This window comes from Muscardinus avellanarius (genome assembly GCF_963383645.1).
Source record: "Muscardinus avellanarius genome assembly, chromosome: 2".
Taxonomy (NCBI): domain Eukaryota; kingdom Metazoa; phylum Chordata; class Mammalia; order Rodentia; family Gliridae; genus Muscardinus; species Muscardinus avellanarius.
The window spans coordinates 125,793,043-125,817,131 of NC_137787.1; the positions used below are offsets into that span (position 1 = coordinate 125,793,043).

The 24,089-nt window shown below is 42.3% G+C and overlaps 1 protein-coding gene across 1 annotated transcript in view; it reads right to left on the reverse strand.

The window, feature by feature from the left end:
* The window catches only part of FLT3 (fms related receptor tyrosine kinase 3), a gene marked incomplete at both ends in the record, with an annotated part of 102,495 nt that overhangs the window by 22,168 nt on the left and 56,238 nt on the right, over positions 1-24,089 (reverse strand). Inside the window, 9 exons of the mRNA XM_080689525.1 lie at positions 2,831-2,913; positions 6,357-6,510; positions 8,375-8,485; positions 13,608-13,712; positions 13,803-13,935; positions 14,029-14,135; positions 15,601-15,779; positions 16,026-16,134; positions 17,771-17,874. Coding sequence (XP_080545651.1) covers positions 2,831-2,913; positions 6,357-6,510; positions 8,375-8,485; positions 13,608-13,712; positions 13,803-13,935; positions 14,029-14,135; positions 15,601-15,779; positions 16,026-16,134; positions 17,771-17,874 — 1,085 coding nt within the window. The remainder of the gene's footprint in view (positions 1-2,830; positions 2,914-6,356; positions 6,511-8,374; positions 8,486-13,607; positions 13,713-13,802; positions 13,936-14,028; positions 14,136-15,600; positions 15,780-16,025; positions 16,135-17,770; positions 17,875-24,089) is intronic.

Sequence of the window (24,089 nt, forward strand, 5' to 3'; positions counted from 1 at the left end):
GATGGAACCCAGGGGCATTCCACCTCTGAGCTATACTCCCAGCCCTATTTTTTATTCTTTATTTTGTAACAGGTTCGCACTAAGTAGCCGAGGCTGTCCTCAAACCATGATCCTCCTATATCAGCCTCCCAAATGCTGGGATTACAGGTGCGTGCCACCACACCTGGCTGCCAGTCTTCACTTTTGACAAAATGCTAAGAAGTCACTTTATCCAATCTCTATGAGAAGGTCATTGAAACCACAGTTAGGAAGGTGTGCCGAGTGACATTTATCAGATGCCCTTAGCCTGGCCTGAGCTCCTCAGTAGGCCCAACAGACAGAACAAAGATGGCATGGCCCATGCTAAAGTTCCCTGTTACTACCAGAGAGGATGTTACCTAGTCTTCTGAGAAATCAGGAGAGATAACAATCCAATTTCCCAGGCAGTCTAGTTTCAGCTGGCCTATTTAACCCGAAGTAACCAATAGTAACCTATTAGGTACTTTTCTCTTTTGTGTGTGTGTGGTACTAGGGATTGAACCCAGGGGCAGAACTCTGAACTACACCCGTAGCTCTATTTTATTTTTATTTTGTTAAGGCTAGCTTCAAACCTGGAATCCTCCTGTCTCCGGCTCCAGACTGGGGTTTTACAGAGCCATACCACCCTGCCCAGCTCCAACTACTTACTTTCCTATTTTTCTGTCTCCCTGTCAGTGAGAAAGGAACTTTGAAACCAGCGACCCTTTCTTTGTTTTGGGTCCTTTATTTCTGTTTTCTTCAGTCTTCTCTGTCAATAAAACCAACCTCTCCTGTGCAGCCCATTGGAACACTTTATTTTTTTTTGGAATGAAGTGTCACCCAATCCTAGAATCACAAATCAAGCCAATAAAGGTCATTCAGCTGAATTTGTGATGATTCTGTTTGGGGGCAGGAGTGAAGGTAGACACAGGAGGCTGTTGATTACCTGGTAGCCCAGAGCTGGAATGTGTGTGTGTGTGTGTGTGTGTGTGTGTGTGTGTGAGCACGTGCGCTCACGCGCGCGCACACACACACACACACACACGTTTCCACGTGCACGCATGCGTGCTGAGTGGGTGCAGTTGGGAAAGGCCACAGAAAAACTCTTCTCCTAGAGTGACATTCCCTAGCTGCCTTGATGATACACGGCCTCCTAGGGAGTTCAGAGGTGTTGATACCCTTTTATTATAATGCAAATATTTGCCATATTGGAATAAGAATAAACACTAATCAAATGTCTGCCATGTTTGGTCAACTGTTTCTTGCGCTTACTGTTCTGTTTACTACTTTAATGGTTCTACAACAAAGGTATTATTAGGCCCCTTTTATAAACGAGAAATTGTAAATAACAATGGTAAATAACTTGTCCAAACCCATCCAGCCAAGAAGCAAAAAAAAAAAAAAAAAAAAAAACAGAAGTTAGCCCAATATCTGCCTGTTGCTGTAACTCATTCTGAGTGTGTGTGTGTGTGTGTGTGTGTGTGTGTGTGTGTGTGTATTACTGGGGATGGGGATTGTACCTGGGGACATTCTACCTCTGAACTATATCCCCAGACCTATTTTATGATTTATTTTGCAATAGGGTGGTTCTAAGTTGTGAAAGGCCTCATTAAGTTGTTGAGGCTGGCCACAGACTTGACTTGTGATACTCCTGTCTCAGCCTCCCAGCAACTGGGATTACAAGGGTGTGCTACCATGCCCAGTTGTAACTCCATATCTTTTTCACTTATCAGATAATAAGATGGATCTAAGTAGTTTATGAAATTAGAAAGAATAACATGGCCAGCAACACATGGGAAGGGCGGAGGGAAAGGGGTGGGAATTGGGGAAGGGCTAAAGGAGTGATGTGTGCATGTGTGCCTCTACCATCTTGTACTCCACTAAGATGTGTGAGTACAATACACCAATAAAATAATTTAGAAAATGGCCAGATGCTGTGGTGTATACCTGCAATCCCAGTACTTGGGAGGCTGAGATAGGAGGATCACAGGTTCCATTTGAGGACAACCTTAGCAACTTAGAAAGATTCTCAGCAACTTGGTGAGAACCTGTTTCAAAATAAAAAGCACTGGGGGTTGTAGCTCAGAGGTAGAATGCTCCCGGGTCAAACCCCAGGGCAATAGATAAATAAATAAATAACCTAACAAAATGAAACAGTCCTTAGTGTTTATTAGTTAACCACCAACATGAAATTCATAATATATGCATAAAATATAAACTGTTGGCGTCTCACTTCCTTTCAAGCAAATATACATTAATAACTATCATCTGACATTGGCAAAGAAGACTCCTTTGTTGTTTCACACTTTTTAGAACTAGCTAACATGAAACTCATACCTTTTTCCACTTTATTTTTATTTGTCTATTTATTTATTTCTGCGGGTCTGGGGATGGAACCCAGGGACATTCTACCTCCGAGCCACACCCCCTGCCCTATTTTTCATTCTTTATTTTGAAACAGGGTCTCACTGAGTTGCAGAGGGCTTCACTAAGTAGCTGAGGCTGGCTGTGAGCCACAATCCTCTGGTCTCAGCCTCGGAATGCTGGGATTACAAGCGTGCGCCACCATGCCTGGCCTCTTTCCACTTTAAAATGCTGCTAATTTAGAATAAAATATTAGCCGGGCATGGCGGCGCACGCTTGTAATCCCCGCGCTTGAGAGGCAGAGACAGGAGGATCGCGCAGGTTCGAAGACAGCCGCGCTGGCTTAGGAGACCCTGTTTCCAAATTTTAAAAAATATATAAAATAGATCTGGGAGTGTAGCCTGGAGGTAGAAGGGCTTCCAGGAACCCCAGTACCACCAAAAAAAAAAAAAAAAAAAAAAAAAATTACCTTCAGAGTGAATGGAATTCCCGTTGAGCCCTGAGGTCTGATCTGAGTCCTGGTGTAGTTGAACTTCTCTTGAACCAGGCATACTATTAAAAAGAAATTTGTTTGTTCACTATATACATGTTTCTTCTGCGCAGATGTTTTATTAAAAATACAACTCATCAGAGAAATAGATTCCAATTATAAATGGGCTTTTAAATTAAAAGCACACCATCAACATGACTGTTTTTGGGCATACATCAGAAAGATCTGGGTAATTGGGCTTGCTAGTCTAACTAGGATAAGAGTAATCACGCAGTCCTTGTCAGGCTACAAGCTAGATGTTGAAGCTATAATTTATAAGAGAGATTGAGTGTGTTGAGATAAATTGGACTTGCTATATCACAAAGCTAATAGAGAGTAGGACTAAGAATTATACCTCAGTTTTCAGTTTCTAAACTCAGTTCATTTTCCATTTAAGAGCTCATGTTACACAGAACTTCTTTAGAGATCTGAAATAGTTTTCCATCTGTTCTTTGGTTTTGTATCGCTTTGGTGTTGAGAATTGAACCCCGAGCTTCATGCACACTAAGCATGTGTGCTGCTACTTAGTTTACCATCCCTTTTTTGACAAGGTACTGAGGATTGAACGTAGGGGCATTCTACCTCTGAGTTACATCTCCAGCCATTTACTTATTTATTTACTCATTTATTTATCTATTTATTTATTTAGAACGGGATCTCACTAAGTTGCTGGGGGCCTTGCTAAACTGTTGAGGCCGGCCTGGGCCCTGCGATCCTCCTATCTCAGCCTCTCACATACTGGGATTATAGCCATGGGCCCCATGCCTTGCTTTCCACCCTTTTTTTAAGTTTGCTTTTTTGTAAAACTCATTTCCTTTTCCTGTAAAATTAAGAGCAGTCATAATGAAAATGTCTTCTAAAGTAATCATATAGAACTCCTCAATGAGGAGTTCTGCACCAATTATAAATAGATCATGATTCAATTTATTCCAATATATAAGTTTATCCCAATTTATAGTTTTCATATTTTTGGAAGAGGGCTTTAGGCTTTCAGATGATAAGTATTCCAAAATAACTGCATCAGGGTATTTAATACCCCAATGACCAGAATGAAGCAAAGAAGCTCATTACTGATTACAGGGTGCTGTTCACACACATGCGACTCATTAGAACAGATTCTGTTCTAGAATATGCATGGCAGGCTGGAGACATAGCTCAGTGGTGGGGATGTGCTTAGCATGTAAGAGGTCCTGCCGGGCGTGGTGGCGCACACTTGTAATCCCTGCACTTGGGCGGCTGAGACAGGAGGACCACACAGGTTCGAAGGCAGCCTTACCTACTTAGTGAGGCTCTCAGCAACTTAGTGAGACCCTGTTTCCAAATAAAATATAAAAATAGGTCTGGGAGTATAGCCCGGAGGTAGAAAACCCCTGGGTTCCACCCCAAGTACCACCAAAAAAAAAAAAAAAAAAAAAAAAAAGAGGTCCTGTGTTCAGTCCCCAGAACTTAACAAAAATATGCATGGCATTAGAGAAGTGAGGGCAAGGGCGAGGGTTGGTGTGACAGGCATAGGATGGGCCAGGGCAAGTGTGCATGGGACTACATGGGGCTTGTGACTGTAAGATGCTGTGTCTCTGTTTATGAGCTTGAAAGCCAAAGGCCTGCACTGAAATTTATACTCTAAGATATTAGCTAGGAATATCAACTCATCCTCAAGAGACTTTTACTGACTTTTTTATTTACTGAGTAAAAAGTCTCTGGCATATGAATCTGCCATCAGCATTAGGGGAGTTTTCACCTATACAGGGAAAGGAAATGAGCTGTGGATGGAAGAGTCATTCTATCGGGGTCTGTGGACCCGCTCAGAGAGAGGTGCCATGATGCTATGGTGCTCAGGTGCCAGCCAGAATTTGTCACACTGAGGAAGGCATGACACCAGACTCCTAAGCCCTCATTTACACCAGCTTCAATGATAAACCATGCAGACTCAGCACTGCTCAGGAGTCACGTGGATGGCAGGATATACAACACAGGACATGGGGGCAACGTGACCGCTGCTTCCTTTTGTCCATATCACATGTCAAGCAAAACATCCTTGTACTTTAAACTTCAGCCTAGGAGTATAGAGCCCATTTGTGCCTCAATCTCAAGATGTGGGCTGTTCTCTGTGACTGTGACTTTGAACATCTCATTCTCTCTACCACCTGTGCAGCAATCAGGACACCAGAAAGAATGAATTATACACTTTATCAAAACCAAACATATCTCTATGGTAGCAGGTAGAGAGACTGGCTCAGTATAGTATCTGTACTGAAGGAAAGGGAAAAGTTTCATCATTCCAAACCAACAGGGAAACTACAGCCATTTCCTCTTCGTTATTGTTGTTGTTGTTGTGTGTTACTAGGGGTTGAACCCAGGAGCATTCTACCTCCAAGCCACACCCTAACCCTATTTTATTTATTTTGAAGCCGGGTCTCACTAAGTTGCTGATGGCCTTGTTAAATTGCTGAGGTTGGCTGCAAACTTGCCATCCTGTCTTAGTCTCCCAGGAACTGGGATAATAGGCATGCACTGCCATGCCCAGCTAGCCCCCTCTTCACCAACGGGCATATGTTCCAAGATCTATAATGGATGCCTGCAGCTAGAGAATAGTACCAAGCCCTGTATATATTATGCTTTTCCTATATATACGTACCTATGATAAGGCTTAATTGATAAATTAGGCACAGTAAAATATTAACAATAGCTAATAGGAAAATAGATTATGATAATAACCTTAATAAAAGTTATTTAAAATTCATAAATCTTTTACTTCTGGGCTTTGACATTTAGTAATTTTGGACCTTAGCTGACCAAGGGTAACTGAAACCTCATTTAGTGAAACAACAAGTAACCAAGAATTACAAGGATTATGCTAGAGCAAAGGTAAGTTTAGAGCCCTGATCACACAGTGCCCTTGGTTATTGGGGTGTCTATCTATTGGGGTGCTATGTGCCTGTGAGGCAGATAAAAGAAGGGCTTTCTTTATATTGACTCATCTGATTTATGGAGTGCTCAGTGTTTAGTTCCACATGATTTGGGCACCTACACTGGGACTGAAAATAGAGAATACAAACAAGAAAAACGTTAACTTGTCTTCAGGCTGATCTATGCGGGATTAGATGTTTCGGGTGGAAACTGATGACCTAAGAGTGGGCACACCCCCAGAAGCCTCACAGCATTCACCTGGTGTCCCATTTGAGGCACTTGTGTGTGTGTACATGTGGTACTGGGGATGGGTGTTGAGCTATTCCCCAAGGCCTATTTTATGTTTTTAAGTTTCAAACAGGGTCTCACTGCATTCCTAAGGCCTTGCTGAGTTGCTAAAACTGGCCTCAAACCTGTGATCGTCCTGTCTCAGCTTATGGGTGTGCACCACCACACCGAGCTTCACGTTATCGTTTTGAGCTCTGATATCGCACTTCTGAGATCTGATATCGCATCCTGTGTTGTGTTGTATAATAATGAATTGACCCCAACCTCTTACCTGGAGTTTGGATGTGATTGGAAAGTGGGGTAAAAACTGAAATTGTGCTCCTTGAAAATCTCTGTCCATGTCCTGTGGAATTTTTCTCTTTTACTTCTTAGGTAGTTGAGAAGGTCACCATAGCAACAATATTCAAAAATCAAGTAAATTGGTCCTGAAATAGTTATAGTTTTAATTATAAATATATATATATATATGATACCACCCATAGAGAGCCCCCTACAAGTCTGCTCAGTATACAACATATTCTGAGGCTTCACTTCTCACTTCTCCCCCAGCTTTGAGGAGGTACATTTTCTGAGCCTACCTCTTCATATATATATATATATATATATATATATATATATAATTTTTTTTTTTTGGTGGTACTGGGGTTCCTGAAAGCCCTACTACCTCTGGGCTACACTCCCAGACCTATTTTATTTTTAAAAACAGGGTCTCTTAAGCCAGCATGGCTGGCTTCGAACCTGCGCAATCCTCCTGTCTCCGCCTCCCAAGCGCAGGGGTTACAAGCGTGCGCCAGCACACCCGCGCTTGGGAGGCAGAGACAGGAGGATCGCGCAGGTTCAAAGCCAGCCTCAGCTACTTAGTGAGGCTCTCAGCGACTTAGTGAGACCCTGTTTCCAAATAAAATATGAAATAGGTCTAGGAACATAGCCTGGAGGTAGAAAGCCTCTGGGTTCCACTCCCAGTACCACCAACAAATAAAAATAAATAAATAAATAAATAAATAAATAAATAAATAAATAATAAATTCAGTTCTAGCTTTTTTCTCAAGCTTCTTTGGAAATTAGCATCCTTTTGCCTTTTTCTCTGACTCTTCTGCAACTGGGAATCACATGCTAGTTGTACTGTGAACACCTGGTACTATAGTTTGGATCTTACTGTGTAGGGGGGGGTAGTGCTGGGGTTTCTACCTTCAAACTACACCCTCAGCCTTTTTTTATTTTTATTTTGAAACAAGATCTTACTAAGTTGCTGAGACTGGACTAAAACCTGTAATCTTTCTGTCTTAGCCTCCCAAGTACTAAGATTACAGGCCTGTGCCACTGTGCCCAGCTTACGATTTGGATCTTACATATCCCCCAAAGGCTTGATCCCCAGCTCATGGTGCTCTTGGGAGGAGTGGAACCTTCAGGACAGGGAGCCTGTTGGAGGAAGTTAGGCCCCTGGGAGTCTACCATTGGAGGGGACACTGTAACCCTGCTCTCTTCTCTCTTGTCACTTCCCAGCCACCAGGAGGTAAACAGGCCTCCCCCACCTTGTGCTCCCACCATGATGTACTGTTCTGTCATAGGCCCAAGGTGACGGGGCCAAGTGACCAGGGACAAAACTTCTGAAACCATGAGCCAAAATAAACCCTTTTTTCTTTTACATTGATTTTTCCTGGCGTTTTGTTACAGAGATGGAAAGCTGACTAACATAATTGGTAAATAGATGCTGGTTTATTTTTCGCCTGGGAATGATAAATACATTTCAAATCCTCTCTCAGATCCATTTTTCTCTTTCTACTTCTTCCCATAGTTCCAGCACCAGGTCTTTTTTTTTTTTCCTCCAGCAAGAACAACCCTTGGGCACACTATTTGAGTACTGCTAAGCAGAAGTGAGAGAATCAAAGAGCATGCCCCAGAGAATTCTGGGAAGACAGTTTCAAATCCCACGTCGGCTGTGACTTGTTCAAAGGAGTCTGACGGCGAACCAGCCAAGCTCCGTAACTATTTTCACTACTGCTTTTATGTCAGCTCCACTGCTGGGGGAGAAGTGTAAATACCACAAAATGTTCTTTCAGGGGTGTTTTGTTTTTAAGCAGGTTAGAATTAGGACTATATCCCATTGGCACAGACTAAAGAGGGGCTTTCTTTATATTGACCCGTCTGGTTTATGGGGTGTCCAATATCTAATTCCACTTTGGACTGGCCCCATACTGGGACTGAGGAAACAGAATAAAAGTGAGAACAAGCGTCATTTTTGTCTTTAGGCTGAACTGCTTTGGATTGATTTTGGTGAAAAGCAATTACCTGACAGTGTACACGCCCCCAGCAAATTCACGATGTTCTCATGGTGGCCCAAATGGGTCATCATTTTGAGTTCTGACATAAGTGCTTCTCTTTCACAACTGTCAGCTTTTTCTGTCAATGGAGAATCATAAAAAAGTCAAAGTCAAAAAAGAAAGGAATTTTATGTTGTTTAATAAGTTAAAAGTTGTAGAAGAAGGAAAATGGCAGTGGACTAAGGACTTCTAGTGGAGCCTGTCTTTAACTCATCTCAGGAAGCTCTGAACTGAGCAACATTACACATCCCATACTACCTTCATGGATGAAAAAATTCAATATTACCTACAAAGCCACCTTAAACACCCATGTTAAAGGGGGGGGGGTAAGCAACCAACCAGAGATGTAGGAACAATAGCCACAGCTTGGGTCTGTGGACTGGCAGGAACCTTTGGGAAAAAAAAAAAAAAAAAAACAAAAAAGCTTGTAATCAGAAACCTGATACCTACTGCACAGGCACTGAGATTACCAGCCACAGAATCACACAACCCCTCGATGACAGAAGAAGGACTGCATCCACATCCCCGTCCATCCCAACCTCCATCCCCTTGAGTCCAGCAACAGAGGCGAGTTCAGCACCCTCATGGGGTAACTGAAAGCCCCCCAAAAGGGGGTGGGGACACAAGCAATCTGTGGCTGCTCATCACACATAAAACTCTGAGGATTATATCACGTCTGAAAACTACAGACCAACCCAGCCTTCTCTGTGGAGAGCGGGGGTCCTATGCTTGCACAGGATGGGCCCTAGTTGCATTCGGTGGCCATGCAAGCAGCACCTACACAGGCAAAGAGTGATATTGGGCTAGGGTCTTACCCACTGCAAATAACCAAAACATCAAACATCAGGACAGTAAACTGTTGTTACTGCTATAGGTTACCAAGCAAGTGAGAATGCTTGGAACATGCTCAAGAACTTAGTGTAACAAGTGAACTTTAAACCACTGAAAGCATCCATTCAGAACCAAGAAGGCAGCAGAGCCTAAGAGCAAGGTCATTTTTATTCTTTTTTACTTTTTAGTGTGTGTGTGTATTTTTCTCTTCTTTTTGTTTTGCATGTTTCTTTGTTTTTTTACAGCTCTGTTCTTGTATACTTATAGTTTTTTTTAACCATTGCTTTTGTGAGCTTTCCCCCTCTTTCCTATCTCCTCTCTTTTCTCCTCCCTATTTTCTCTCTCTCCCTCCCTCTCTCTCTCTCGGGGTGCAGGGGTTTGAGCCTAGGATACTAATGGATGCTGGATGAGCATCCTAGGCCTCACCCCCAACACCCAGTCTAGTAGAGCCTCTTCTCAGCAACCAGCAGAGGTGGCCCCCTAGTTGCATCTCCTCCCTAATCAGCCTCCTCATCAAAATAGGAGACAGAGCAGGCTGAGGAGCAGGCTTGAACAAGAGCTTCTGAACAACCGTCATATCTCTTCTAAGCAAGCCTCAAATCAAGAAAGAAAAAAAAAAAAAAAAAACTGGAAAGGAAACCCCCAAAACCACAAGGGAAAGCAGCTCTATTCCTTACTTCCTAAACGTTACTCACTCCCAATTAAGCAATTCTTAAGGTTCCTTTTTATTTTTATTTTTTCTTCCTCTCCTCTTGTGTGTGTACATGCAAGAGGTTGTCTGTGTTCTCTTTTGTCTATCACACTCCAAATGAACCTCTCTGCCAGTGCCTTGCATTAAATCCACCCCATATCACTGTACCTAAATATTCTGCATTGACTACTAGAATTCTTCTTTATTTTCACTATCTCTAATATCTACTATATATTACCTAATTACACTCAAACTCTTATTCTACTAGATTCATTTCTTACTTCGCTCCTTCCTCCTCACTCACCCTTCACCATTGAATATAACACACTTTGCCCTTTTGTATACCAGATGATTCCTCTAAACCCCTACTGCTGAGGTTGGACCAGATAAGTGAACCACCAGAAAGGAATGACAGATACTAAGGACAAATTAATCACAGCTGACAGATGGAAGTGCCCAAAACCCTGAACAGTGAAGTTAAAAATGCACGGGGCACTAACTGCTGTGTCCACACCTCTGAGTCTACTCCCAGAGGCAAAAGACAGGTCCCTGGATCTTAATATCTGGAACCCATCAATATCATCACTGAAGGGGGAAGATGGAGCCCTGAAGTAACTGCAACACAGTACTGACAATACACAGGCAGAACAACAGTGGGGCGATTTGAGAAACAGACTTCAAAGTAGGTAGGTATTTAAGTGTGGTAAGTACACAACAGAAAGCTGAAAATACCTATTTAGTAGAGGCTATTCGCTTTTAAGGGATACCTCCAAGTAAATATCTATCTCTAGAATAAGATACTATAAAGGGAGAGAGATTAGACATAGAAAACATATAGAGTAAGAGAGACCCAGTCAAAAAACATAGTTGGCAAAATGGATTAAAAATCATAATCCATCTAAAGCTGGGCGTGGTGGCTCACGCTTGTAATCCCAGCATTTGGGAGGCTAAGACTGGAGGATCACGGCTCGCGGAGAGCATCAGCTACTTAGTGAGGCCCTCTGCAACTCAGTGAGATCCTGTTTCAAAATAAAAAATAAAAAATTGGGAAGGAGTGTAGCTCGGAGGTCAAATGCCTCTGGGTTCCATCCCCAGACCCATAAAAAAATCATAATCCATCTATATGCCATCTGCAAGAAACATACCTTACAAGTAAAGATACTCACAAACTAAAGGTGAAGGGCTGGAGCAAGGTAATTCATGCTAATGAACTCTAAGACAAACACAAGTAGCAACTCTTTTTTTTTTTTTTTTTTTTTTGGTGGTACTGGGGTTCCTGGAAGCCCTCCGGGCTACACTCCCAGACCTATATTTACATTTTTTTATTTGGAAACAAGGTCTCCTAAACCAGCGTGCGTGGCTGGCTTCAAACCTGCGCGATCCTCCTACAAGCGTGCGCCACCATGCCCGGCTAGAAGTAGCAACTCTGACATCACAAAAAATAGACTTCAGGCCTAAATTTATCAGAAGAGACAAAGCAGGTAATTTTTATATTGGTAAGAGGAACAATCCAACAAGAGGATATAATGATAGTCAACATTTATGCCCCAAACATAGGCACAACTACTTTCATAAAACAAACTCTTTGTGACATTAAGTCACACTTAGATCACAATACAATAGTACTGGGAGACTTCAACACTCCTCTCACGCCACTAGATCAATCTTTTAGACAAAAGGTCAGTAAAGACTCAGACCTAAGGAACACCATAAACCAAATGAATCTACTAGACACATATAGAATATTCCACTGAATTTACATTCTTTTCACTTGCTCACAGAACCTTCTCTAAAACAGACCATATCTTGGGTCACAAAGTGAGCACTAACAAATTCAAAAAATGTAACATAACCCCCTACATCTTTTTAGACCATAATGGGATGAAACTAGAAATCAATTATAAGAAGATCTAAAGAAACCTCATAAACACATGGAAACTGAACACCACACTACTGAATGAAGAATGGGTCATAGAATAAATAAGAGGATAAATTAAGAAGTTCCTGGAAACATATGAAAACAGAGAAAGAACATATCAAAATCTCTGGGACACTCTGAAGGCAGTATTAAGAGGAAAATTAATAGCACTGAGTGCTCACATAAGAACAGAAAATCATCAATTAAATAATCTAATAACATACCTCAAAGCCCTTGAAAAACAGGAACAATCTAATATCAAGGCCAGTAGAAGACAAGAAATTATTAAAATCACAGCAAGAAATCAATGAAGTAGAGAATTTTTAAAAAATCAAGAGCCAGGCGTGGTGGCACACACTTGTAATCCCCGCGCTTGGGAGGCGGAGACAGGAGGATCGCGCTGGTTTGGAGCCAGCCTCTCTAGCTTAAGAGACCCTGTTTCCACATAAAAAAAAAAAAAAGTTAAAAAATAGGTCTGGGAGTGTATCCCGGAGGTAGAAGGGCTTCCAGGAACCCCAATACCACAAAAAAAAAAAAAATCAAGAAAATAAAAGCTGGGCATGGTGGTGCACGCTTGTAATCCCAGCATTCGGGAGGCTGAGACCAGAGGATCACAGTTAGAGGACAGCCTCAGCTACTTAATGAGGACCTCCGTAACTTAGTGAGATCCTGTTTCAAAATAAAGAATAAGTGCTTGCTTCGGCAGCACATATACTAAAATTGGACTGATACAGAGAAGATTAGCATGGCCCCTGCGCAAGGATGATATGCAAATTTGTGAAGCGGTCCATATTTTAAAAAAAGAAAGAAAAAAAGAAAGAATGAAAGAAAGAATGAATAAAAAAAAAAACAGGGCAGGGGCTGTAGCTTGGAGGTCTAATGCCCCTGGGTTTCATCCCCAGACCCGCAAAAAAAAAAAAAAAAAAAAAAAAGAAAAAAAAATTGATTCCTTGAAAAATAGGCAAGATAGATAAATCACTAGACAACCTAATCAAAAGAAAAAGAGAATTAACCCAAATTACTAAAATAAGAGATGGAAAGTGATATTACCACAGACAGCACAGAAATCCAGATGATTGTCAGAAACTACTTTGTAAAACTTTACTCCAAAAATGAAAAATCTAGAAGAAATTGACATACATATATATACATATATATATGTCTAGAATATAATAAGGGTTCTATAAAATTCTTCTGGGAAACAATTTGGACCTGGGGTTTTCTTTGATAGGAGGCTCTTCATTGCTGCAAACTCTTTGATTGCTATTGATTGGTTTAAATTTTCTATATCTTCTTGATTCAGATTAGGAAGGTTGTATGTGTCTAGAAATTTGTCAATTTCTTCTAGAAATTGCCTATTTTTCAAGGAATCAATTTTTTGCTTGGGAGGCGGAGACAGGAGGATCGCGCTGGTTTGGAGCCAGCCTCTCTAGCTTAAGAGACCCTGTTTCCACATAAAAAAAAAAAAAGTTAAAAAATACGTCACAATGTTAAGAAACAACTTCTGCCTCCTGTGACTGTCCCCAAAGACTAAGGCCAATAAAAATTAAACAGAGAAGAGGAAGAAGCTTAGTTTTGTACTCATGACTTGTACTTTATATTCATCACTGGGTTGATCCCAACCCCAACCTACTCCTCTTTGACCTCGATGCATGGTAAACAGGAATCCTAAAAATGATAGAAAAGAGGAGGAGGGGTGAGTGGTAAACTGCCTCATCTTTGAGCCTCTTTGTTGCTACCATCCCTCTGTATGTGCTGTACCTTTCAGCATTTTGACTGCAACTTGGATGGAGACTCCTGTTTTACTAATCCCATAAGCTGTCGCATTCATCACTTTCCCAAAAGCTCCTGATCCCAGTACCTTCCCTGCAAAGATAAAAGGGAGAGATTACACTCATAAAACTTCTGTGATGAAAACAACATGTTACCAAAACATTTGGGACATTCAATTCTTACCAAACTCTAAATTTTCTCTTGGGAATTCCCATTTGAGGTCATATTGGTATTCTCTGAAGTCGATGTAGAAGTACTCATTATCCAGTGAGCCGGTCACCTGCACCATTTGGAGCTGACTTTCATACCTAAATTGCTTCAGACATGAGATGAGGAGTCAGTGAGCAGTGAGCGGTGAGCGGTTCTGCACAATTAGGAAGCGGCAATGAACTGCCAATGTTGCTTTTACCTTTTTGTACTTGTGACAAATCAGCATGACCAGAACGACAATGAAGGGAAGACACAGTCCAATCGTCGCATAGAAGGAGATGTTGTCCTGGATAAAAGGGAAGGGGCCTGCAAGCCGGGAGGGTCAGGAAGCAATGAAGCAGGGTCCCTGTTTGCTGTTATCAGTAGTAGACTGCTTCTTATCATCGCCCGCATCCTGGCTGTCTACCCTATTTTCAGTCCCCGCAGTCACTCTCCGTATACCCTGCTCCCCACAGAAAATCAGGCCAGGTTCCTATCAAGGACAAGTTTCTTTCCTGGAAATTCTAAATGATTCTGAACTCATTTTTAAACATTACTAGGGTTACAAGAATTACATCTACTTAGACCTATAGGATATACAAGTCAGATTTAAGAGGAAAAAAAAGTCTGTGCTCCTTCTATGAAAATATCACAGGGATGGGGAGAAGTTAGTTTTGTGATGCTGGGGACTCTAAATTTGTTGTGTGGGTAGGTGGCCAGAGGTTTCAGAATTGTTTAATGTAGGAGGACTATAAAAAAACAATCCCAAAATTATAAAACAGCAGATAAATAAGGAAATTAAAAAAAGGGGAAATGAGATTCTGAATTACTTTTTAAAAACCCTTCCTTTTTCTAACTCTGTAATTCATTGACACAAACATACATGCACACAGCACTTGGTGTGCTTCCCTCTGAATTCCACCCCACTCTCCCCGAGATTTTAGAGAGATGGGGGTGGGTGATACCTTCACATACAGACATAACATCATTTGAACTGCTTCCTCAATCCAGACTCTTGTTCACCTCCCCCTCCTCCCCCCATACCCTTCCACGGTTCTACTGGTCTCTCTCCTCCTTTAGCTAAAGTCCCTTTTGATTCCTGTTTCATTACTAATTTCCACGTGTCAGAGAAAACATTAAACCCTTGACTTTCGAGCCTGGCTGATCTCATTTAGCATAATCTTCTCTAGTTTCATCCATTTTCTTGCAAATGACATGATTTTGTTCTTCTTTATGGCTGAGTAAAATCCCACTGTGTGTATATACTACATTTTCTTTATCCATTCCTAAATCTATTTTGCTACAAATGGCTGCTTTGGTGAATATTCATCACAACAGAATTTTTTGTTTATGTGATATTGGGGATTGAACCCAGGGGCACTATACCACCGAGCTATACACCCAGCCCTTTTTATTTATTTTTTTATTTTGAGACAGGGTCTCACTAAGTTGTCACCAAGTCTCACTAAGTTGCCCAGGGTGACCTTGAACTTGCAATCCTCCTGTCTCAGCCTCCCAAGTACTGAGATTACAGGCCACTGTGCCCAGCCCACCAGAAGTTTATGGTTCTCTGTATCACTATCATTTGTGAGTTGTAATAACATAAGTAGAACTCTACCCCAAACTTAAAACTGTATGTCAGCGGGAATTCCTACCTCACTCAAAAAGCCTTTTCTCACACATTGAACCTACACTCTCCTATAAAATTCCCCCAGTACAAATCAGCAATGGGAACTAACTTCTTGTGGGGAATTCCTGATGGTGGAAAATTCCAGTGGTAACTACTGCATACCTGGAGCCTTTAAAAGGATTGTTTGGCAAGATGTGCCCATGGAATTGTATGCACAGCACTTGACCAGGAACCCTTTCACAGCCTCACTCATGTTCAGAGTACTGCTCGAGATCCACTGGCCAAACACTTTTCTGTTAGCCTTTTTATTCCAAATGCCTTCTGGGATATCTTCTGTGCAGCTGAAAAGAAAAGGCAGACAGAGACATTAAGATACGCGGGGTTGGCATGAGCTGGGAAGTCAGGGCTTCTGTGGCCAGTTCTAAAGGAGATTCATCTATGATAAATTGTCAGAAACAATCTAGGGCAGAGGAGAATTAGGGTTGACTCAGAAGGTCAATATTTTCGATTTGTCATCGTTTCTTCTTGAGACTCAAGATGTCAGAGTTCTAGGTTATTCCCTGCACAAGAGCCACTGTTCTGATTACTTGTTAGACTTGTCGGAACACTTCTTCCAGGTCCAAGTGGGTAACGGGTACCCATCGGAGGAGCAAGACGCCTGACTTGCTGAGGTCTCGGCCAGCACTTGAGGCTTCCCTGAGGAGAAACATGATTAAAATAAGCTCAGGGAGCATGGTAATTTCTGGAAAGAATTTTCTACTTGGCTCAACATGAGCTACTCCTTTACTCCAGGGTAGTGTATCTTCTGGGAGACACCTTGTTCTGGAGGCCTCCAAACCTCTGCCATCCCCTCCCTCCCTCTCAGCATTTTTTGGCACATATTTGGGGCAGCATTTTTTTTTTCTTTTGGAATTGAACCCAGGAACATTCTACCTCCAAGCTACACACCAAGCCTTATCTTATTTTTATCTTGAAATGGCCTCACTAGGTTGATGAGTGTCTCACTACTTGCTGAGGCTGTCCTTGAACCTGTGCTCCTTCTATCTCAGCCTCCAAAGTACTGAGTTTACAAGTGTGCGCCACCATGTCCGGTTCTCTTGTCATTCTAGACAGACAGCCCAGTGCCTCTCCTCTGAACACCATGTGGTGTTCTTCCCTGAGAAAGCTGAGGTACAGACCTGTATCTACCTGCACACTTCCACACAATTCTTAGCTTCCGAAGAATATCTATCTCTGCACAAAGGCTAATGAAATATACTTTTGATTCTTTTGCATTTTTCTTTACTCTCATTTTTTTATAGACTGGAAATGAAGATTATTAAAACATATATCTGAGCCACCAGGCGTGGTGGCACACGCTTGTAATCCCCGCGCTTAGGAGGCGGAGACAGGAGGATTGCGCAGGTTCGAAGCCAGCCACGCCGGCTTGAGAGACCCTGTTTCCAAATAAAAAAGTATAAAAATAGGTCTGGGAGTATAGCCCGGAAGTAGAAGGGTTTCCAGGAAACCCAGTACCACCATAAATAAATAAATAAACAAACAAACAAACAAAACATATAACTGATAAGTGATATGCCTTTCAGCCTTCACATGACCTTTCAAAGCACTAAAGTTGCTGGGCACAGTGGCTCACGCCTATACCAGTACTAGGGAAGTAGAGACAGGAAGATCTCAAATTAAAGGCTAGCCTTTGCAATTTAGTGAGACTCTCAGCAACTTAGTGAGACCCTAATAGTTGAATTAGAGTATAGTTTACTTAAAATTTCAAAATAAAATAGGGCTGGGAATGTAGTTCAGAGGTAGAATGTCCCTGGGTCCATTCCCCAATATCAAAACAAACAAACAAAAAATCTCCCAAACACTCCTAAACAAATTCATAAGGTACTAAAGATAATAAAGTCACAACATTGAAGCATACACAGAAAGAACATGGAATAAGTCTTAGCCTCTGAATATAAACACAGAAAGAGACATATGTAGCCAACAGAATAAAATTTCAAAACATTTCAGCATAAAAATCAGTTCTGTAAGCCGGGCGTGGTGGCGCACGCTTGTAATCCCCGCGCTTGGGAGGCAGAGACAGGAGGATCGCGCTGGCTTAGGAGACCCTGTTTCCAAATAAAAATGTAAAAATAGGTCTGGGAGTGTAGCCCGGAGGTAGAAGGGCTTCCAGGAACCCCAGTACCACCGAAAAAAACCAAAACAAAACAAAAAAACCCAGTTCTGTAGCATTCCTTCTAAGCCACGACTTGGCTCTTCCTTGTCAAGAGTCAGAGTCATGGAGAAAAAGTAGTTAGAAGACGAAAATGAAATTCTTGGCAATTTAACTTACTTCTTATATTCAGCGTGAACATTTTGGTGAACTGTGCGTCATCATTTTCTGCATGAAATATATATTCTCCTGGCTGGTGCTTATGGTTGCAAAACTTAGATATGCTGTTTGAAAAAGAATTAAAGACAGTCTTAGCCCGGTTCTCACAGGGACTCTACAACAAAGGATGACGTGCATGGGAAGAGTCTTCTTCGAGGTCATCCTACTTGCTGATGTTCGCTGGACAAGGGTCTATAGTCTGGACCCTTGCTGCTCAAAAGTGTGGTCCACGGACAGGCAGCCTCTGCATCGGTAGAGAAACAAAATTCAGACCCCCACCTCAAATCTGTGAGGACAGATTCTACATTTTAAGATGATCTCCATGTGGTTTATATGCCATTCAGGGTTAGGGCTGGCTGGGGAGCCTCAGTGAGACAAGAACGTTCCTGCTTCTAACTTTTACACATTCAGGACAGTCGGACTTCCTAGAATATGGGAGGATTTCTGCAGGTGGAGGGGCTTCTCTGCTTCCTGATGGCTCCTGATATTGGTGCAAGGCAGAAGCTTCAGACACCCTTGACTACTCTCATAGAGCTATTCCTTATGCTTTTGTGTGTTTGCTGCAATAAAACTGGAGAAAAGGGAGAAAACTTTCCGTTGACATGGGAGAATTTGGCTTGATGGTGTGTGTCTATAATTCCAGTAATAGGGAGGCTGAGACAGGAAGATCAAAGGTTTGAGGCCATCTTTAGCAACTTAATGAGACCCTCAACAACTTCATGAGAACTTGTTTCAAAAATAATATATAATGATGGCGCATGCTTGTAACCCAGCATTTGGGAGACTGAGACAGGAGGATCATGGTTTGCAGACAGCCTCAGCTACTTAGTGAGGCCCTTTGCAATTCAGTGAGACCTTGTTTCAAAATAAAAAAATAGGGCTGGGGGTATTGCTTGGAGGTGGAATGCCCCTGGGTTCCATCCCCAGTATCTCTGTACCTATGCACACACACACACACACACACACACACATCTAAGGCTTATTCAGAGGTTGTTGAATTGGACTATATTACCTGAAGTTAAAACAAGAAGACATGTACAATACGGACAAGGTAAAAGGTAACATGAGGAGCCAGAAAGAAAGGCAGCCTTAAACAAGGAGGTGTTCAGGATGCAAAAGACCTAAGCCATATAGAGCTGTGTAAATCAGCTTCTTGTTGCCATGAGAAGTACCAGAGATAAGCCAGTTTATAAAGAGAAAAGGCTTATTTTGGCTCATGGTTTTGGAGGTTCCTGTCCATGCTTGGTTGGCCCTATTGCTTTTGGGTCTGTGGCAAGGCAGCACATCATGGCAGAAGCATACAATGTGTCCAGACCTCTCACCTCATGGATAGCAAGTGAAGAGAGGAAAGGGCAGGGGTCCCGGTACCTTTTGGTACCCGTTCAAGGCACACACCAAAGACCAGAAGACTTCTCTCTCTTGGCCTCACCTCTTAAAGATTCCACCACCTCCCAATAGCAGCACTCCAGGGAACAAGCTTTCAACCCACAAGCACTGGGGACATTTAAGATTCAAACTATTCCAGCTTCTACCCTCAAAAATGTTAGAGTTCAGACTGGGATGTATCTCAGTGGCAAAGGGTTCGCTTTGCAAACACAATGTCCTGGGTTCTATCCCCAGTGCCAAAAAGACAAAAAATGTGACAGTCCAAGTTGGTGGACAAAAACTTACGTAAGCCGGGCGTGGTGACGCACGCTTGTAATCCCCGCGCTTGGGAGGCTGAGACAGGAGGATCGCATGGGTTCAAAGCCAGCCTCAGCTACTGAGTGAGGCTCTCAGCAACTTAGTGAGACCCTGTTTCCAAATAAAATATAAAAAAGGTCTGGGAGTACAGCCCGGAGGTAGAAAGCCTCTGGGTTCCACCCCCAGTACCACCAAAAAAAAAAAAAAAAAAAAAAACCCTTACGTAAGTGGGATAGTTAAAGCATTAGACTGAGGATGTGTAGATGATCAAAGAAAGCAAATGTCAGTGTCGATGAAAAAAATTCAAGGGGCTTTAGAGAAGTAGGACTTAAGCTGCATGCCCCTGGATGAGCGGGTTCAGATGATGGGGTAAAGAAAAGAGGTCCAAAGAGGGTCCTGTGTCATGCCTGAGGCCGGATGCAGGAATTCACAGGACACAGGGAGAGGCACAGCAGATGTCCTGACTGGAGCAGAGAGGTTTTGGGATGCTGGAGAAAAGAGGGTTGGGTGGGTAGGGTGGGACAGACTGATTAGAGGCCTTGAAATGCAAATTTAATTATTTGGACTTGATGAAGAAAATAGGAAGAAGATGCTGAAGAGCCCGGGGAGGAGATGAAAATCACGAGCAGTACTTCAGAGTTGTCTGATGGGAAAAGGAAGCTTGATGGAGGAAAGTTTGGAGTTAGTAACAACAACCCAGGAATTCATCCATTCATTCATTCACTCGATGGCTAATGGTGGGTCCTATTTTGTGGGAGGAATCAGAAATACAATAGCAAGCTTAAAAATGTGAGTTTCTGTCCTTGTGGAATTGATAGTTTGGTGAAGCAGACAAGTGAAAGAGCAGCTGAGGAGGCAAGTCCTAAGGAGGAGGAGTAAGAGTTCATAGTTAGAGTTTCAGAGTAGACAAGATGGGTGGTGTCCAAGGTCAAGAGAATGGGAAAGGAGAAGAAGCAACCCAAGGGGCACCAGGAAAAAAAAAAAAAAAGCCCTGGCAGGAGCGGGGTTGGCAATGTGGTGGGAGGGAAGGACGAGTGGAGCCCAGCTGACCCCTAAGATGCAAAGCACAGCACTGGCTGACTGCAGCTTTTCAGACCATGTGGATCTGACACCAGTGTTCTGTGCCCTTAACTTCTAGGTGAGACAGTAATTCTGACTGTGTCTAGTGACGGGAGAACTCATCTCTCTGGCCTATCAGAAGTTTCCAGCGTTAAAAGCCGAGCATGTAACGTGTTTTTATATGCTTTGTTAACAAGAAGACTAAAGTAGTAAAAAGGGAAATATCTCATCCTGACCTACTTCTGAACAACAAGGAGGAAATGGGTCAGTGAAGTGGAAGGGACAGAAAGATCAGCGGGAAAGCCAAATGGCAGCCTGGGGCAGAAGAGGAAACCCAGCTGCGTGGATCCCCAGGCTCTAGGGAGGCAGCATTTAAGTGGTCCAAGAAAGACTGTGAGTTTCTAAAAGGGAAAATATAATTCTCTCTGGACAATGGACAAAGACCTTGAAAAGGAAGAAGGGAGGAGATAAAAATGAAAAGAAAAAAGAAAAAGAAAGAAAAAAGTCCAGATGACCAGCTAGGAACCATGCAAAATGCTCCAGTCAATTTGGTGGGAAAAAGTAATCAGCAATACAACTACTTATCATCATGTAGACCAAAGCAAAAGGCTTTGTGAAGTTTTTTCTCCTCGGTCTTCTGTACTGTCCTTACAGAGTGTGGTTTGCTATGGACATAACACCTGAAATATATTTATTCTTCTGAACAATTTCCAGGTAGGAAAATGGTCACATAAGTATATAACACACACACACACACACACACACACACACACACACACACGCCACTTTAAACTGCTTTCCTTCTTTATGACAGTCACCTCTAGCAACAACTGTGTGGCTAAACTTTACCCTGGGAATTCCAAGGGGAGTTACCAATTACGCGTCTGGAAGATTCAAAGCTTCCTTTTACCCTCAGGGTTTTTATAAAAATGGCCTGTCTAACACCACAGGAGATCAGGAAATTTGAGTTCACAGTGAAATAACATCTTGGAGTCTAAGGTGTATTCTTAATATAACCATGAAAAGGGTTTTCACCACTGTCATCAAAACGCAGGTGGTTTTTATTTTCCACTTGGTGCCCAGAGCACAGGAAGAGCTGGGAAAGGGCAGCTTTCTCCAGGGGCTCAGGGAGTCACTTTGTATTGTTTGGTAAAGAAACACTTCACTTGAAGAGCAAGAGTCACCCAGGTCAGATCAGAGTACAGAGCAGGACAAAGCGGAGAAGGAAGGTTGTCAGAACTGAAGGCAGCTTTCCATGGAAGGATGGCGGATGGGAACGACGGCAGACCAGGAAAGACGGCAGGTTAGGAAGCCGAAGACTCTCTCTAGCCTCAGGCTGCAGAAAAGTGGGGCCGTGAACACACCCTGTCAAAATTAGCCCAGCCCGCTGCAGTTTAATCTGATCTGTTCATATTGGTTAATGAGTTTTAAAAAAGATAATGGTTTGTTCTCTCCCTCTCTCTCATATTGTAGGTTGAACTTAGAAGCTTTCTACCTCTGAGCTATCCCCCCGGCCCTATTTTGTATTTTATTTTTAAATAGGGTTTCATTAAGTTGCTCAGGGTCTCACTAAGTTGCTGAGGCAGGCTTTGAACCTTCAATCCTTCTGTCTCAGCCTCTCAAGTGCTGGGATTACAGGCATGTACCACCAGGCCTGGCTTATATCTCTTTATACAAAACCATGTTCATTTTATTTCAGGGATGCTGAAAGCCTGGAGGTATACAACCATCATGGATTCATTAGTTTAATTCATTAAATGATGGCATATCTCCTGTGGGTTAAAAAGCACTTTTATTGCCGTGCGTGGTGGCGCACACTTGTAATCCCAGCATTCAAGAGGTAGACTGGAGGATCGCGGTTTGCGGACAGCCTCAGCTATTCAGTAGGGACCTTTGCAACTCAGTGAGACCCTGTTTCAAAAATAAAAGACTGAAAAATAGCACTGGGGGTGTAGCTCGGAGGTAGAATGCCCCTGAGTTCCATCCCCAGTACCGCAAAAAAAAAAAGCACTTTTATTTTTCAGTAACGAAAGAGCATATATGTATTTCTGTCTTCTTTTTCTTTTTTGCCTTGAACATGCTAGGCAAGCGCTCTACCACTGAGCTATGCCCACAGCCCCGTGTATTTCTATTTCCTTGCACACTGGGTCTGAGAACCTAACACTTCTGAACTGAGTTGACTTCAAGAGGCATTATAGAGAAATGGTTGAAACCACGGACAGCAGAGCTGACTGCTTCTGCTAGTCTCAGCTCGGTCATCGCCTGGTGCTGTGAACTGGGGCAAGTCATTTAACCTAGAGAGGTTTTCCTCCTTTTCCTTCTCTATAAAAGAATATAGATAGTATCTACTTCTCTAGTGCTTGGAGGAGATATTTTCAAAATGAAAAGGCACTTTTGTATAATGTGCTTAAAATAGTACCTAGCACATAACTAAATATGTGTGTTAAGCTGTCACTACTATAAACCTTATTAAATCTATTAATAATTTTTAAAGAAGAAATTAAGGGACTGGACATGTAGCTCAGTGGCACAGAGTGCTTGCCTAACATGTGCTAAGTCCTGTATTTGATCCCCAGCACTACAAAAGAAAATAAAGAAATTTAGAAGCTTTACTCTGGGGTATACAGTAAGTGTGAAAATCATTGTAAAGTAAAAGATGCAAGAGAAGAAAACTAAAATAAACAGAAGTTAGTTAAAATAAAAAATTCTTAAAAGTAGAATATTAGCTGGGTGTGGTGATGCACATTTCTAATCCCAGGACTTGGGAAGATGAGACGGGTAGACTGCAGGTTAGCAGCCAGCCTCTGCAACTTAGCAGGACCCTGTTTCAAAATGAAAAATAAAATAGGGCAGGGGGTGTGGCTCAGAGGTAGAAAGATCCTGGGTCAAATGGCTGTACTTTTTTTTTTTTTTTTTTTTGTGTGTGTGTGTGTGTGTGTGTGTGTGTGTGTGTGTGTGTGTGTGGTACTGGGGTTCCTGGAAGCCCTTCTGCCTCCAGGCTACACTCCCAGACCTATTTTACACTTTTTTATTTGGAGACAGGGTCACTTAAGCCAGCTCAGCTGGCTTAGAACCTGCCCGGTCCTCCTGTCTCTGCCTCCCAAACCAGAGGATTACAAGCATGCGCCACCACGCCAGCAGTACTTTTTTTTTTTTTTTAAGTAGACTACTATGTAGCCATTAAAAATAATAATGTAGTCTGTCCTGGCACTTGATTGTAATCCAAGTACTTGGGAGGCTGAGACAGGAGGATCACAGGTTCGTGGCCAGCCTCAGCTATTTAGTGAGGCCTCTGAAACTTATTGAGACCCTGTTTCAAAATAAAGAATAAAAAATGGGGCCGGGGGTATAGCTTGGAAGTAGAATGCCTCTGGGTTCCATCCCCAGTACTGGAAAAAAAAATAGGACAGTCTAATAAATTGTTGTTGTTTTAACCATAAAACTAAAAAGAAAAAAAACTAAGACAGGTTTGGTATTGATTGTTCTGTCTACAGATAGGACATTATGAAAACTAACAGGCGAACTATCTTGGAATCTT